At 35.5% G+C, this 16440-nt stretch overlaps 1 protein-coding gene across 1 annotated transcript; it reads left to right on the top strand.

Annotated features, from left to right (window-relative positions):
• The first annotated feature begins 9822 nt into the window (after positions 1-9822).
• Positions 9823-12932, top strand: LOC116189006 (protein FAR1-RELATED SEQUENCE 6-like). Its single transcript, XM_031518487.1, has 2 exons — positions 9823-10040; positions 10741-12932. Exon 2 carries the CDS (start codon positions 10744-10746, stop codon positions 12724-12726), a length of 1983 nt encoding a protein of 660 aa, XP_031374347.1. The 5' UTR covers positions 9823-10040; positions 10741-10743; the 3' UTR covers positions 12727-12932.
• The last annotated feature ends 3508 nt before the right edge of the window (positions 12933-16440 follow it).

Below are 16440 nucleotides of genomic sequence, written 5' to 3'. Positions count from 1 at the left end.
ATCCAAGGTCGTCGTCGTCTATCTATGACGGCCTATAAAGATTACTGGAGCTTGACAGACCGTCGATTTTCTTATTTTTGTAATATTAGTCGGAAATTTTTATTTACAATTAATTTTGGAAGTGCCAAATGACAGAACATTACCGATATAATGAAAGCGATAAAGTTTGAATATAAGTCAATATACCATTGGGCCAAACTTTTGTATATAAGATTTAAACTGTGCAACGACCGATTGAAAATGCCCATCCATGCATATATAATACTTATTAGGCGAAGTTCCTAATAAGGATGCTGTAAAGGTGTGAATATTTCGTTTACGAATTATTATTGTACTTTTTTTCGGGTGGGGTATAAGTGTTCTTGGAAGCGTGAGGATCATGTGTAATTCGATTACTGTATACAATATATTACAACAATAATCAAGCTAACTAAGGGCGTATGTACATCCAGCGAAGATCCATCGTTTCATATTATTACATTTAGAATGTTTTTGAAGTGTCTTTATTTTATACCGATTAAAATCTTGGAATCCATATATGAAGATATTTTTCATATCATATTGTATAATAGTATGCCGTAATATGGGAAAAGAAAATTAAATAACAATTTCCGTGCATACTTAAAAAATCGACAAAATTTCACGATCTTAATTGTTAATTGGTCTAGAGTGTGTGTATATATAACATAGAAAATTATATGGATATATTTGGGTTTTCTAATTAAAATAGGCTCCTGTACTCATAAATTTTTATTTTTCTATCTATCCTCCAACTTCATCAATATTTCAGGGATAGTCTTCCAACAAGGGGTTAGCAGAACTAGGCAGTGGGCTGGCTGAACTGCTTCTTTGTCTTTTTTTTTTTTTTTCATTTTGTCGGATTGAATGGGCTCAAATTCATGGAGGAACTGACAATAATTATATTTAAAAGAAGGCAAATTTACAAATGATGTAGGACATATGCCAGGCTGCTGCTCTGTACATACTAGTGTTGGATCCCTTGATGATCGAGATCCCGATCCTAAGCCGGTTCATAATCTTAAATTTCATGCCCCAACGAGCTTCTATTTGACACTATGGGCGATTTTTTTTATTTATTTATTATTATATATTCATTTGTTGTTTTTTTGGGTTAATTGATATTCAAGATTTTTTTTTTTCTTTTGTAGAACTGATACCGAAGATATGACTTCTGAAACATCGTAAAGTTTGCGACAGTAGACACTGGGCAAGGGATTGGTAGAGCAGAAATTGCAATTGAGCATGGAGGGCGATGATCGTAATTGCAATTGTAGTTCTTCTTTCGTCCTGCTCGACACTGGCGTAGTCGATGCACAGCCATAACCAAAAGCACATGGTTCTGTAAGGTGTTCTGCGAGGTTCATTGCGGCAGCATCAAGGGGGCACCTGGTTGTATTCTTGAGTGCATGGATCGTTGCATTAACGACAAGGCATCACCTATTAACAACTGCAACAAACTGGCTTGTGATGACTACTTGCCTTGACAACTCCAGTGAAGTATAATACTTTCTACCAACGATGGTAAATTTTTCATATTAATAATGTGTCTATAGTCGATGCACATTTAAAAGTTGTTGGAACCACTGCAGGCTCAGCACTCAACATGTCTCTACTATATAATATTTGCTCAGGTATTCGGAATAGGACCAAATTACACGTATCATTCTAATTTGCCGATAGTTGTGGCTTTCTCAGGCATTTCCTGTTTATCTTTGCTCAGCAATTGTTTCTGGAATAATACAAAAATGTCAATGTTAATAGAATTTGCTTCTCTCTGTACATGTCCCTCTTTCTCCTCTAGATCGGGATCGAGATCCCGATCTTAATCTCGACCTTCCTGTCAGCATGACACATCTTCTATGGACACTGGGAATCGGAATGCAACATCATGACAAACGCTTCATCGTGGTTTTCCCATGGACTGGATCCATTTAAAAACTCCATTCATCAACTGTAGGAAAGTCACTGCAACAGAAAAACAAAAGAAGTATGTACTTTGGTCCTTAAACTTTGCCTTTGTTACCAGATTACTCAAAGTTTACCAAGAAGTCCTCCAGCTTCATTAAGATCCCCAATATCTTTGCGGTTATTATTTTACACACTTTATCACTGGGTCAGTTTCATCCTTAAGATAGCAACTTTTTCTTTTTCGATCCTGCCATCAGGCTCCTGCAAGCACCGTCAGTTGTAGCTGTCATGGAAAATCACAGATATTCTTTTTTTTTTAAATGAGATAAAAATCAAATATTCCCAAACTTAATTATACTGCAATATAAAAAATAAAATCTAAGTTCATTCTTGTCGGCCTATGATGGCCCGGATATTTACTGGAGCTTCACAGAGTTTGGCCATGGAAAATTAATAGTATTTTTCTCTCCATTTTCTTATTTTTGGAATGTCAGTTGTTTTTTTTTTACAATTTATTTCGGAAATACCAAATGACCGAATATTCCCGAGTTTTTCAACAATAAATTCTAAATTTTAAATATTTTTCTCCTTGAGTAAGATTTCAATTCAAACGACAATTTTATTAAATATCACACAACTAATTATTAATTTGTTATTTGTGCCACAGCTAAAAGAAAACGAAACTTTTTCAGTTTTATTAAATTGTTGAAATATTTGCTGTCAGATTTGATTAAAATTTTCTATGAAGCTACATGATGAAAAATAACGTGCTTTAAGGGCAAACTACGGAAGGACCAAATGAGAAAAGTTTTCCCAGACAAAGGTTGATTCTGACCCAGCACATAGGTTGGTACTAAAATAGAAATCCGTTGAAAGATTAAGGGACGAGTAATGTCCACGATACCACTACATTAACATCCAATCATGGTTAGGCCTAAAAGTGTACATTGAACTAAACGCTTTGGAATTGATTAAGCCAAATGATATTTTTTAGAACATGATTGACAAGTCAAGCAAATTTATAGGACCTCAGCTATAATTCACACCCCCCCCCCCCCCCTCTCTTTTTTCGAGCGGATATAGAATATGGTAAAAGCCTTAAAAGGCATGTGATTTTCATGGGCATATCGGAACTAAATTTCAGAAGTGAAGTCGAGTGTCAAAAAGCGTCCTTGAAAGCCAAAAAGCATATAATCATAAGCCTCAAATCGGATAGTACCGCAATTTGTTCGCATCTAGTAAGTGTGTTTGATGGCTTGAATCTGTCCAATGTACCAAATATATTCAGGTACCGAAGTGAGGTCCGAGGTGTATTTCAGTAAATTGATTCCTATCTATGTCGTCTATTGGTTTCTTAAGTTGTTCGTGATAGTTCTTCAAAATTTTTTTTTTTTTTCGGGTAGTAAAGGAGACTCATGGATCTGAATGGAAATAGGAAAAAGGAAAATAAATAAGAAAAGGAGAGTTTTACATACGAGTATCAAACTAGGACCTTTTTTTTCAAGGATTGAATGCAATGTCATTGTACCAAATTTTTTTTTCTCCTTCGTTAGTAAAAAGATCTATATAATTCCTTAAGTATTCATTTCCACAGCAATGTAAACTTCAAAAAAAAAAATCAGAAGGTGATGTCCTTATATGGTAATCTCGATGTATTTATTATTTGATGGAGACATCATACAAGGAATTACATAGAGAGAAAGAGCGCAGTGCGAAGAAAAGAAAGGGGAGAAGTTGTGTGCACATCCAATCCTACATTAAACTTTGAAAATACGTCGACTCGCAAAAGCAGAATCCCGTTTGTGGATATTCATGTCCGGAGCCTTAACGGATTTCTCCTAGATAGGGCTGATCTGCTCCCATTCCTGTTCCTGCAAGTGCAAGGTGGTAATTGCCCAGAGTGCACGTCGACCTTCAGGTCAATTACGAGCACGGAAACCTCCCTAGAGGTGTCGGCCCCTGCATTTGCCCAATACTCGACGGGGCAATCAGACCGAGTAGACACATTCAGCTTCAACAAGAGGTCGTCCTTGACCTCTTCCACTGCTTCCGTCTCGACCTTAGGAATTACTCCTTCCACCATCTCTGTCTCAACCTTGGGGTCAACCTCTTCCATCTCAGTCTCGACCTTAGGAATAACGGTGCTTGACTCCATTGATGATGAGAAAAGGTTTGGAAAAATAAACTTGGCGAGAGAAATTCAAACAGAGGTCTAATGGTTGATTGTATCTATTGAAATTCAAAGTAAAAGATCCTTTATATATTGTTTGGTGAGTGTATATTATGGCACATGTCTTCTTCTGTACATCCCAAATTATACATTCCAAAGCAATCCATCCATATTTGGTAAGTTACTATTCGATATACCATATGCGGTAAAGCGTGTAAACATTATAGTTGCACACATGATGTCGTGTGCTGCGCGGATTCACACCTCCCCGAGAACTCTTCTCGGGCCTTTTCCCTCATACGTCGACAGAAGGAAGGACCCAACCAAGAGGTATCCCCCTATGAAACTGAATCGGCATGTCCCTGTGAGATGTGACAAGAAGATTGATGAATCAGACGATTATGAGATGGAATATGTGGTAAGAAATATAAGATGGATCCATAAAAAATCTCCTCGCTCCGTGCGTGCCCCATGGGGTGCCACGCGTGAAGGACATTAGTTTCCGAGGAGTTTGGTCATCACCATGCTGGAGTTGATAGACCGCGATTGGGGGCCACACGAGTGTACTTTTCCCGAGTGCAAGTAGGCGGATGTAGCCATCCTAAGGAAGGCTCAAGGAGCCCAGTCCCATGGGGACAAACAAGTCGAACAAAGCCTACAGAATCAATAGGGCATCCTTAAAACTGTCCTAATACCCTTTTGAGTGTTGTGTCCGGCTAGGAGCCCATTTGTGGATTTTGGGCTTGTTTGAATGTGTATTAAATTGAAATGAAATCAAAGGGAAGGTTGGGAAAGGAAATGCTTATTGGTTGCGCGTCACTCAGGTGGCTGGTTAGTGGCTATAGCGGAGAGCGGGCTAGGCGCACTCTTCGATTGGAGATGCAATCGAGCTAACGATTCCCGTGGTGGGCAGGTTGAGTCATGCTTTGCCTGTAGGAGCTATCGCTTGTGATTTTTGCGGATGGAGGGCTAAGCCTCGGTGTTGAAGTTCCAGGGGGCTAGATTCTTTTGACAAAGTCTGATTGATTGCTTTAGTGAGCTTTCCCTGAAAAGATAGGAGAAAAAGTACAATGAAGGAGCATGAAGTTGCTCGAGAGTTGGGCAAAGGATGCCAAGGAACAAACTAGCCTAGTGGAGGAGTGTCGGCGGCCATTTTCACGAGCACCGGGTCGTGTCTTCCCCATCGGAATCAATTTCGTTCCTCGAGTGGGTCTTCCCTACAAAAAAGAGAAGGAACTTGAGATTAGGAGGGAGTTGGAACCTGAAGTCATGCGATAAATATTTTGATCAAGTAATTGCCAAGCATGAACCTTTTATTTTTTTTCCACAGGTGACATTTTGAAGCATCACCTATTTATGAAACTGTTACTCAAATGGGTAGTGGGGTGTCGGGGGCCATTTCCACGAACATTGGGTCGTGTCTTCCCCGGTCAGATTGACTTCATTCCTCGGGCAGGTCTTCCCTGCAAAGACTAGAAGGAACCTGAGGTTAGGAGGGCTTGCTGGGAGTAGGTTGGAACCCGAGATCATGCGATACTATTAATAGTGTATTTGGTTTTAAAGTTAAGTAGAGTTGAGTTTTGATTTTAATTGGGTTGTAATAATTGTGTTATTGAATTATGAAAAAAAATATGAAAACGTAATGAATAGTTAATAAAAAGTAATGATTGTATTGTTGGATTGTGAAAAAAAGTAATGAATAGTTGAAATAATTTAATATTAAAAATTAAATTGAATTGTTAAAAAATTGAAAAAAATGTAATAATTGTGTTGTTGATTTTTATTGTGTAGTGAGTAGAGTTAAAGTTAGAGTTAAAATTTTAAAAATGCGATTGTAAAACCAAACGGAGTGTTTTTAATATTTTGATCAAGTAATTGCCGAGCATGAACTTTTTTTTTCCCCACAAGTGACACTTTGATGCTGCGTTTGGTTTTAAAGTAGAATTTTAAAATCAGATTTTGATTTTAAAAAAGAGTGGTATAAATGGGATTCACCCTTTAACTTTATATGAGTTATTTTATTTTGTTGTGAAAAAAAGAGTGGTATAAATGGGACTCACTATTTGACTTTGTATAAGTTATTTTGTTTTGTTGTGGGTAGAATTAAGTTAAAGTATTATTTTAAAATTTTACTTTGAAACCAAACAAGCTATGAATCATCACCTATGCATGAAACTGTACTCAAATGGCCAAACTTTCGTATATAAATTCAAAATATGCATCAAAGAGGGTGCAGCACAGTAAAACACGCCCTCATATGGTAATCAAAAAATTCCAAGTTCGATACTCAATAAGACTATTTGTGACCATTTATTAACTATTTAGAATTTTTATTTCATTATATTAGGACCATTCCCTTTTAACCGAGAAAAATGCCCTTCCATGCATACTTGTTATCACTCGAAATTGATCCTAATAAGGATGCTGTAAAGATATGAGTATTTCGTTTACATACTATAAGGTCTAATAGGTCTAGTACAATGAAATAAAAATTCTTATAACTAATGAGGGGATACGGATGGTCCCACCAAATATCGAACATGAAACCTCTTAATTATCAGACGAGAACGTGTGTTACTGCGCTACACTTTCTTTGATTACGCTCCATTCAATTACTTTCCACGATATGTTACAATGATAACCACGCTTAACTCAAAGCGTATGAATGGTAATTCAAAATCTCCCCCAACGAAGATCGTTTGCTTCATATTATACATTTAGAGCTAGTCAATAATCTGTGCATACACACGGAGTATATCTTTTAATATAGAAGCAAATTGAACAAAATTATGCTCACATTAGGGAAAACGACATAATTAGTGCAAATTTTTTTATGCTCACTTTGATACTTGATAAAAAAAATTTTAATATTTTGGTATAAAAACTAAAATTGTAACAATTTTATTCATAATTCTTCAATTTTATACATTATTAGACAAAAAATTAATTTTGAATCAATGTCGTTAAGTTTTACTAATATGACTCTTGCGTAGATGTTAAGGTGTCATGTTTGAGAAGGTGGCTCCAACAAGGATGGTGGTTGGTAAGGGCGTCCCCACCTTCTTCTTCAGTCACCTTTGTTCACTCTCCCTTTATTTCATTTTTCATTTTCATTTATTTGATTTAAATATTTAAATAATTGATAATTTTAATTTCATATTATTATATTATATTTTATTTTATTTATGTTATTTTAAATTTATAATATTATTTTATTCCCTTATTATGGATCTATAAGTAATAATTCTTATATATTTAAATATTTTTCCACCAGCATATAAGATTTAATTATATTGGATAAAATTTTCACTGCCTCATTAATTTTAGAACTCAAGTTGGACTCTTCTTGCACTTTCTTCTTAGCTAAGTAACATTTACTTTGTAGATAAGTAAAATTTTCTCCATGGTTAAGTGAATTGTATATATTATTAGAGATAAATATGGATCACAAGTACATCCTAAAGTATATTAATTTTGAAATTTTGATGGAAAGTACTTGCCTGGAGACTAATAAGAAACATGCCCTTCACTTAAAACAAAAGAAATTTTGGGACAAGTTCGACATATATCTCACTAGTCGATATTTCAAAAGAAGTCGTAGCATAGTCAAATTTCTGGAGATCAAGTTTTTGCAAACTCGCTCTGTTTGAAGTTGGATTAGAAACCTGATCTAGTTAAATTTTAGAGATTGGAGTCTTTGAAAGCTCTCGCGATTTAAGTACGATGATAGATTAGAGGTGCCTACTATTCTTAAATCGAATATTGCTTGAGATATGATTGATATAATTTGCATCTATAAATCTTATATTGGAGAACTATGGTATAACTTTCAATTTTTTTTAAAAAAAAACCTTAATAAAATATTTATAATTAATTAGAATTATCAGATTAGGTCTATAATGATATTTTTCCAAGAAAAATACCCCGATTCTCTCCACCTAATCCCCCTCTCTCTCTCTCTTTTTGGTTATAAATTATATTATTTTTTCCTCAGTAGTTTTAGATACAAATTCTCAGTATTCCGTAATTAATTGCACTTATCGCGACAAAAGCACATCGATAGCAAGAGAGAATATTTTGAAAACTGGCCATAATTGGATAGAAAATATATACCATTTACAGGGAAAAAAATATACATGCCCACAAAATATATACTAGACACATACCCGTATTACGCACGAAAAATTTATAATATAATTAAATAACATAAATTATTATAAATCAAATAAAATTTGCAAGTTTCTAGATAAGATTCGATACTTCACACGGGAGAAATTTTTGGTCTTATAGATTTCTTGATGAAAGTTAATTAGGTATTCTGGAAATAATATATATAATATAATTTGAACAAAAAAGGAAGGAAAAATAGAGTGCAGATTGCATATAATTGGAGAAAGAGATCTAACGAGAGAGTGTGGACAGAAAATCATAAGTACGTCCGTGGCCAGTGGACAAGTTGTAGAGGGAAAACATGGAAGGTGTTAGATCGAGGGCGATGACCGCAATTGCGATTGCAGTTCTTCTCACATTGCCGTGCTAGATACCAACGTATGTCATTGCGCAACCCCGGCAAAAAAGCACCTGGTTGTGCAAGGTCTTCTGTGAGGTTCGGTGTGGTGGCATCCCCAATGCAGAAGCTTGCATTCTCGAGTGCATGGATCGTTGCATCGACGACGAGGCATCGCCTGTTAACAACTCGTTGCTTTAACCCTAAAAAAGGCATCGCCAGATAACAACTTCAAAATTGCCTGTGCAGATGACTTTCTTGCCACGAAAGCTCGGGTAAGACATTGTTAATTAGGAATAGAAGTAGAAATATTGGTTAGATAATGTTATTTTAAAGATTTTTTGGAATTAGAGAAAGAGAATGTAATCCAATAACGTACCTTTTCGCCTATCAATCAGTAATTTGTAAGTTTGATTTTTATGGTGAATTACTTTTTTATTATTTATTAGGATTATGATTTCTAATTCATTGTATTAGGCACGTCAACTTCATTTAAAACAAAAAAAAATAATAATAATTGTTAGAATTATGTTTTTGTTATATGTTTTACTGAAATACAGATTATAGTGTCCCGTTTATATGATTTTTTTTATGTGCAATATGTTTCCCATCGGTCGTTATTGAACGTCGTTGTGTTATATCCCCCATTTAATCGAATGCACCAACATCTGCTGACCGTAGATAACTGCATGGTCGATTATTTGATGACTTCGAGCTCTGGCAATAACTCCGATAACGCAATGACCTGATAAACTTGTGCTCATAAAATCTCGAACTACAGCCATAGCGAAGTCCATGAACAAGCCATGATTTTTCTATCATGTGTGTATATGTTTGAGTTCAATACCACACGATTTCTAAACAAGATAGCGATACTCCAATTGATGATGTTCAAACGTAAAACTCTCTTATTTTAAGAGCGAGTAGTACCATATGGACTCAATACCGTCGATATAGAAATTAGTAAACTGGAATTGGACAAGTTATTAGCCAATAAAATCGGGAAAAAAAATTTCTATCCAACAATCGAGATTAGGCCACTATCATTCTTCATATGTTACACCGAAGTCGAAGTTTTTTGGGCAAGGAAGTAGCAACCCATAAAATATGTGGTGCAAAGTGCACAGAACCAAAAAATAGGGGTAAAAAACTAATTTCTGCATTTCCCATATGTTTGCTAAATTGAAAAAGTGCCCCTTCCCCAAATCAGCGAGCCCTCCCAGCTCGTCTTCTTTCTCTTTCCCAAATTGATCAGCTCCGCTTCTCAGTGAACACTCCCTCTCTGTTCCGATTGACCGACCAGAGAGTCAAACGCTTCCATTGTTGCCGACACTGCAACGGGAGATTCAGATTTTCTGAATCACAGAACCTCTGATTTTGCTTCTAGGGTTTCTCATTCCTGCGGTCGAAGCACAATCTGGGGTCGACATTGATGTAAGCATTCCTCTTCTCTTGTATGTGTATGCTTCGTCCATTTCTAGCTGTGATGGTTTGTAGACCTCAAAGTCAGCTCATTTCTTGCTTATCATGTGACCTGTAAGAGCTATTGGAATAGGAGTTGTCTAGATTGGGAAATGCTGCTGCCATATGAGCCGCTTGGGAATTGTTCCCCAGAATTTTTATTTTTTTTTTCAATATAGGTCAATTATGAGTACATGTTGGTTGGTGGTGGCGGTGATGAGAGGTGGTAAGAAGAGATTACTTCTTTGAATTAGTGAAAATTTTAATTCCAATTGTAACAAAAACAAGTTTTTTTGGACCTTTTTTAGGAAGCGGTTTTCAGAAATGATTTGCCGAACATGTTAAGGAGTTGGTTTGTGCTTTTCTCTTATAGTAAAAATCAATTCTTAAGGTGTGAAAGGTTCCAGATTTCAATGTGATTATCAATTGACATTGACTGAGAAATTTCAGCAAAATGTTCTGTTAGAACGTTTTCTTGACGGTGTACATCCGAACATTCTTTATATCATTAGCGGCTTTACTTTGGAAGAGAAATTCTGACTTTTCGCTATGCAATGGACTAGTGGAGTGGACCTTCGCTTCGTCTGTGGCTGTATTAAATTTGCTGTTGTGTTATGCAAATTGTTGACTCACTCGTTCGACAACAACCTATGGACTCTCTTCTTTGTTCCAGGGTATGGAGATAGATTCTACACCTGTAGAAGAGGAACCGGCTGCATTATCAAGTGGGGAAACAGTAAATGGCAGTAATCTTGATAGCCATGAATCTAAAGAATCTTCACTTGATACTGAGGAACCCGTCCCCAAAGTTGGGATGGTGTTCAATACAGAGGAAGAAATTTGTGATTACTTCAAGAGATACGCATATCAACAAGGATTTGGGGTTCGAAAAGTCAGCACAAAAAGTGACACGGACAGGCAGGCAAGATACTACTCGTTAGCTTGTAGTAGAGGAGGCAAAAATCTGTCAACTGCAAAGAATTATTTGACCGCAAGGCCCTCAATCAAAACTGACTGTAAGGCCAAGATCAATGTAATTGTGAGTAGTGATGGAGGATGCACGATATCCCGTGTTTTTTTGGAGCACAATCATGCTTTGAGCCCAAAAAATTCGAAATTTCAGAGGTCTCACTGGAAGAGAGGGAATTATTCTAAGAGAAGGCTTGAGCTGAATGACCGAGCAAGCGTTCCTTTGAACAAAAATCTTCATTCTCCGGTAATTGGAATCGCGGGTTATGTGAATTCTTTGTTTGGTGACAAGGATTCCAGGCAATATGTTGCAAAGGTGGGACAGTTCAAACTTGGGATTGGGGATGCAGAGGCACTTCGTGATTACTTTGTTCGTATGCAAAGAAGAAACTCCAATTTCTTCTACGTGATTGATATGGACAGTGAGGGCCGTTTGAGGAATGCTTTTTGGGCGGATTCAAGGTCCAAGGCGACTTATGAATATTTTGGGGATGTGGTATCATTTGACACTACCTATGTAACCAGCAAATACAATGTGCCCTTGGCGTCTTTTGTTGGAGTGAATCATCATGGGCAATCTGTGTTGTTCGGAAGTGCATTGCTCTCAAGGGAGGATGTAGATACTTATGTTTGGTTATTCAGGTCGTGGATGGAGTTCATGGGCGGCCGGTCTCCAAATGTGGTAATTACAGATCAGTGTAGGCTTATTCAAATTGCAATTGCGGAAGTTCTCCCGCAGTCACATCATTGTTTTGGCCTTTGGTACATCATGAGAAAGCTTCCCGAAAAGTTGGGAGGGTTTCCCCAATATGAAGAAGTAAGAATGGCCTTTGACAGTATTCTGAATGAGTCCATGGAGCCTGGAGAGTTTGATGAGAAGTGGTCGAGAATGATCGAATATTATAATCTTCAAGGAAATGAATGGTTGAGTTCCTTATTCGGGGATCGCCGTCACTGGGCCCCAGTGTACGTGAAGAGTATATTTTGGGCGGGAAATCAAATCATGAATTCCTTCTTTGATGATTACGTTAACTCGAAGACATCTTTGAAGCAATTCGTGGAGCTTTATGACAGCGCAATGAAAAGCAAGATCGAGAAGGAAAATAAGGCAGATTATGATTCTTATTCGTCAAACTACAAGCTGATCACTGATTGTCACTTTGAGAAGCAATTTCAGGAGGCTTACACCAACAGTATTTTCAAACTGTTCCAAGATGAGTTAAAAGGAATGCTTTATTGCAATTCCGTGATGTCGAAAGCAGAAGGTGCAATATCTGAGTTTGATGTCTCTGACATACTAAGAGGAAAAGACGGAAATTCGAAGAGGAAAGTCGTGTATTTTGTGCGCTACAATGAAGCTGCATGCGACATAAAATGCTCATGCAGCCTATTCGAGTCTAGAGGGCTTGTTTGTAGACATATTGCGAAGATTTTGATCGAGAAGGATGTAAGAGAAATCCCATCCCGTTATATTCTAACTCGGTGGAGGAAAGATATCAAGCGGCGGCACTCCCATGTGACTAGTTGTTACGAGGACCGGGATTTGAGTCAGCAGAGTATGAGACTAGATAAGCTGCGCGCAAGCTTCTCTGAGGCTGCAGAGGTTGCCATCAACTCCCAAGAGAAGTACGACTTCTTATTGAAGTACATTGAAGAGGCAAAGAGAAAGCTCATGGATGCCTCAGGGTGAATTATGCAAAACTCGCGTTGTAGTCCGGTAAAATGGTCATCTTTTGCTAACTAGTAGAGGCTTCCTTAACTGATGCTGTCTGAATGCGAATTCTTTATGACATATGTACTGGTTGACAGTGAAAGTTATAGTTGCCTGCTATAGAAGATTTCTCATTAGATTTGCTGCCATAAATAACAAGCCTTAAAATTTTCGAATTCACTTGATATCTGATTGCCAAGAACAGCTGGTAGCATATTTATTACATATCTACGTATATATACATATGTATGTATATATTTAATGGGACAGCTTATTTATATAGAAATAATTATATTCTTGTTTATGGTTTGATGACAAGTTGAAATAATTGGCATGTAATATATAATATAAGATACCATACCGAGAAGAAGAGAAATCCAATTGGGATTTGAGTCTGCTGTCATTTCCGTAGGATGTGTAAATCGCATGTTCGAAAAATTTATGTGGCCGCTGAATGAGAACAAGATTCTTTCTTCTTCTTCTTCTTCTTCTTTTTTCCCCCTCAGAACAAGAATCATGTTCTTATCAGAATCGTTTTCTTATTGTAATCATGTTCTTCTTATCGGTTTAATAAGAACAAGATTCTAGTTGAATGAACGTGGAAGTACTCGAGCTCCGAAGTAACTGTTTCTAAAAACTCTATGGTTCGTCATCATTACAGCAGCTAGAACAGTAAAACTTTTGCTTCTCCTCTTTAATTAAATTAGGCGGTAATCCGCGATTTGCGTAGGATTTTTTATTGATTCTTCTTAAGAAATTTATTCGTAAATAATTTATCAAGATGTTATCAATCATCATCTATTATTAAATTATTATATTTTGATTGATCAAAATTTATTTACAATTCTGTTATTAACATATGTTTTATTTGAAGAATAAAAATAGATTATATGTAACCGAGCTAAAATCAATAATTAATTTGAGTGAACTCTAACCATTATAACGGATACTAGTAAGAGATTATTGCTATGTTATGGTTATTGGTCATAATTTACCTCGATAATGCACTGATGAACATTGAATTTGTCCATATTAGTGGCTTTTTTTTAGCGAGTTAATCATAAATCAGAGTTTATAGTATCATGACCAAATAATATAGACGGATGTATTGTCGATTTTATAATTCTCACAATTCATTCAAAGATGCTTATTTTTTTATTTTCACCTAAATTTTTTATATTATTATATGATAGAAAGTAAAGTTGAAAACAAATGTAATTGTATATAGATATTGTATGAGAGTAACATAACTTACATATAAGTATTTTAAATATTAAATATATATATTAATAGTTAAATTATTATTTTGTACTTCTAGTTAAAATCGAAATTGTAGATTTTTTTATATTCTAAAAATTATTTTATATCTTAAAGACATAATTAACTAATTATTATTTAGCGAAACGTGGGGTTCATAATTTAGATTTTAAGCATTCTCGGCAGTCAGCCACTATAATATTCTTTATATAGGACATAAACATATAGGTAAATTCGCTTAAAGGTACATTTCTGAATTTTAACCAAAATTCATTATTTTAGTATATTCAATAAAGTTGGAGAACTATAAATGTATATGAATATATATATATATATATATAAGACTAATATGATTAAGCATAAAATTTAACCCAATGCACCTGCGTTACATGCGGAAATTCATATATAAGAAATGTTGACAAATCAAATAACTAGAGAGGATTCAAATTTTTTAAGATTATTTTAGTTAAATTCTGAATAAATTATTTAGTAGAAGAACAAAACAACTATCTATATATCTATACGTATATATAATTATAAAAGTCGAAACGAAATGCTTGAGAATGCCACATAGAACGTAGATAATTTAAAATTGAGTGACTCTTGGAATTTTCACCAATCACAATGTAAAAAATGGTGTGATATTATTGAGCCATCATTCATAGAACTCTAAATATTCTTCAGTTATGAAAAATGATAAAATTAAAAAAAAAAATAAGTATTTGTTTATACATATTCTTAGAACTACGAAAATCTTTTCTTTGAAAGCACAAAAATATGTAACTAATTATTTTGTATTACATCATCAATATATGAGAATCAAAAGAACTTTAATCAAAATAAGATTAATAAGAAATAAATCTAAACTAAATTTATGGTTACAAATTAAAATATATATATATATAGTTGTAATGGTACTATCCGCACTTTTTATTAACTATTAGAATTTATATTTTATGGTATTAGGCCTATGAACCTCCTTTATGACTGAAAAAAATATATATATTCTTCATAGATTATTGGGGAAAAAAACTTCCTTATAAACATGGTGGATTCACAATCCACTGCCTAGATCCACTTGGCTACATCAACAAACAGTCATTAAGCAATCATTGAAGAACATTTGTTAGTCATGGACAACTTATATCTTCTATAAACTTTATCTCATCAGTGGTCAATTATCTTTTTAATATACAAGCCCTTCATTTAGTTCAATATAAGACCATAAGTGGTCAATTATCTTTTTAATATACAAGCCCTTCATTTAGTTCAATATAAGACCATAAGTGGTCAATTATCTTTTTAATATACAAGCCCTTCATTTAGTTCAATATAAGACCATCTCCATTGGGCAAGAGATGCGTGCCTCTCCACGCCACGTGGCGTATGAAGGTCACGCGTTTCTCTCATGTGTAGTGGTCTATCTGCAGAGAGACACCTCGGGGGAAATCCAGGATTGCCATGTAATAGCTCTGCTATCGCTGCTATAGTAACTTTTTATTTTTTTATATAAATGAAGAGAGCAAAGAGACGGTGGCTCTTGCTGCTGCTGGCCACATGGAGGCTATGGGTCACGCATTTTAAAGCAAATTTTTTTCTTTTTTATAGAATAATTAAAAACTGCGAAACTATATTGGAGACTCGATGAGAGACCGACTATTGGAGTTTTGAGTATCTCATTTTCTTGAATGAGATTTTGTTTAATGTGACGTTTATGTGGCGAAAATCGAACCCAATTTAGAGACCCATAAAATTTCTACCGGTGGAGATGGTCTAAGATAAGGTATAGATCAATTAGCCCAGTAATTAGGAGACGTGATAGTAGAAAAGAGAGTTCGGGGTCGGCCCAAGTCAAGTCCAACTCCAATCAGCTTGACCTTGATCCTTTTTTCCCTCTCTCTTTTTTTTTTTTTTTGCCCCTTGGGCTGAAGGTTGACCTTGACTTTGGGATATATCAGGTTAAAAAACGACGTTGGGCTAGAATTAAGAGTTCCTTCAAATCTAATTAACCCCGTCAGAATTAGTTTAGAGAACCTTAGGTTGCAATTGAGTATCATACAAAGAACCTTCTGTTGGAGAGAAGCAACTACGAATTTCGTGATTCAGGTTTCCCTTTCTGGTTTATTCCTTCCAGAGGTGCAGTTTTTGTTGCTCGATTAGCACCATTTGGGATCGCAAGAATCTCCTTGTATCACAGTATCACTCACTCTATATGCATGAAGGACAACGAGTTATTTTAATATCGGCTGCATAGTATGTATCTAGTTCAAAGGGAGATGGTTAGCAAGACCTTTAGTCAAAGGAAAAAAAAAATTGGATTCTTCTCTCTTGGACCTAGAAAAGTTTGTAGAAATAAAATTCTACGAAAGAAATGCATTTTTTGTGTAATTAATGTCACTGCAGCATCTTGATGATGCGGCACACAGAGCAAGAAGT

The sequence above is a fragment of the Punica granatum genome, chromosome 8 (genome assembly GCF_007655135.1).
Source record: "Punica granatum isolate Tunisia-2019 chromosome 8, ASM765513v2, whole genome shotgun sequence".
In the NCBI taxonomy this organism is placed as follows: Eukaryota; Viridiplantae; Streptophyta; class Magnoliopsida; order Myrtales; family Lythraceae; genus Punica; species Punica granatum.
This window is presented reverse-complemented; position numbering and strand designations above follow the sequence as displayed.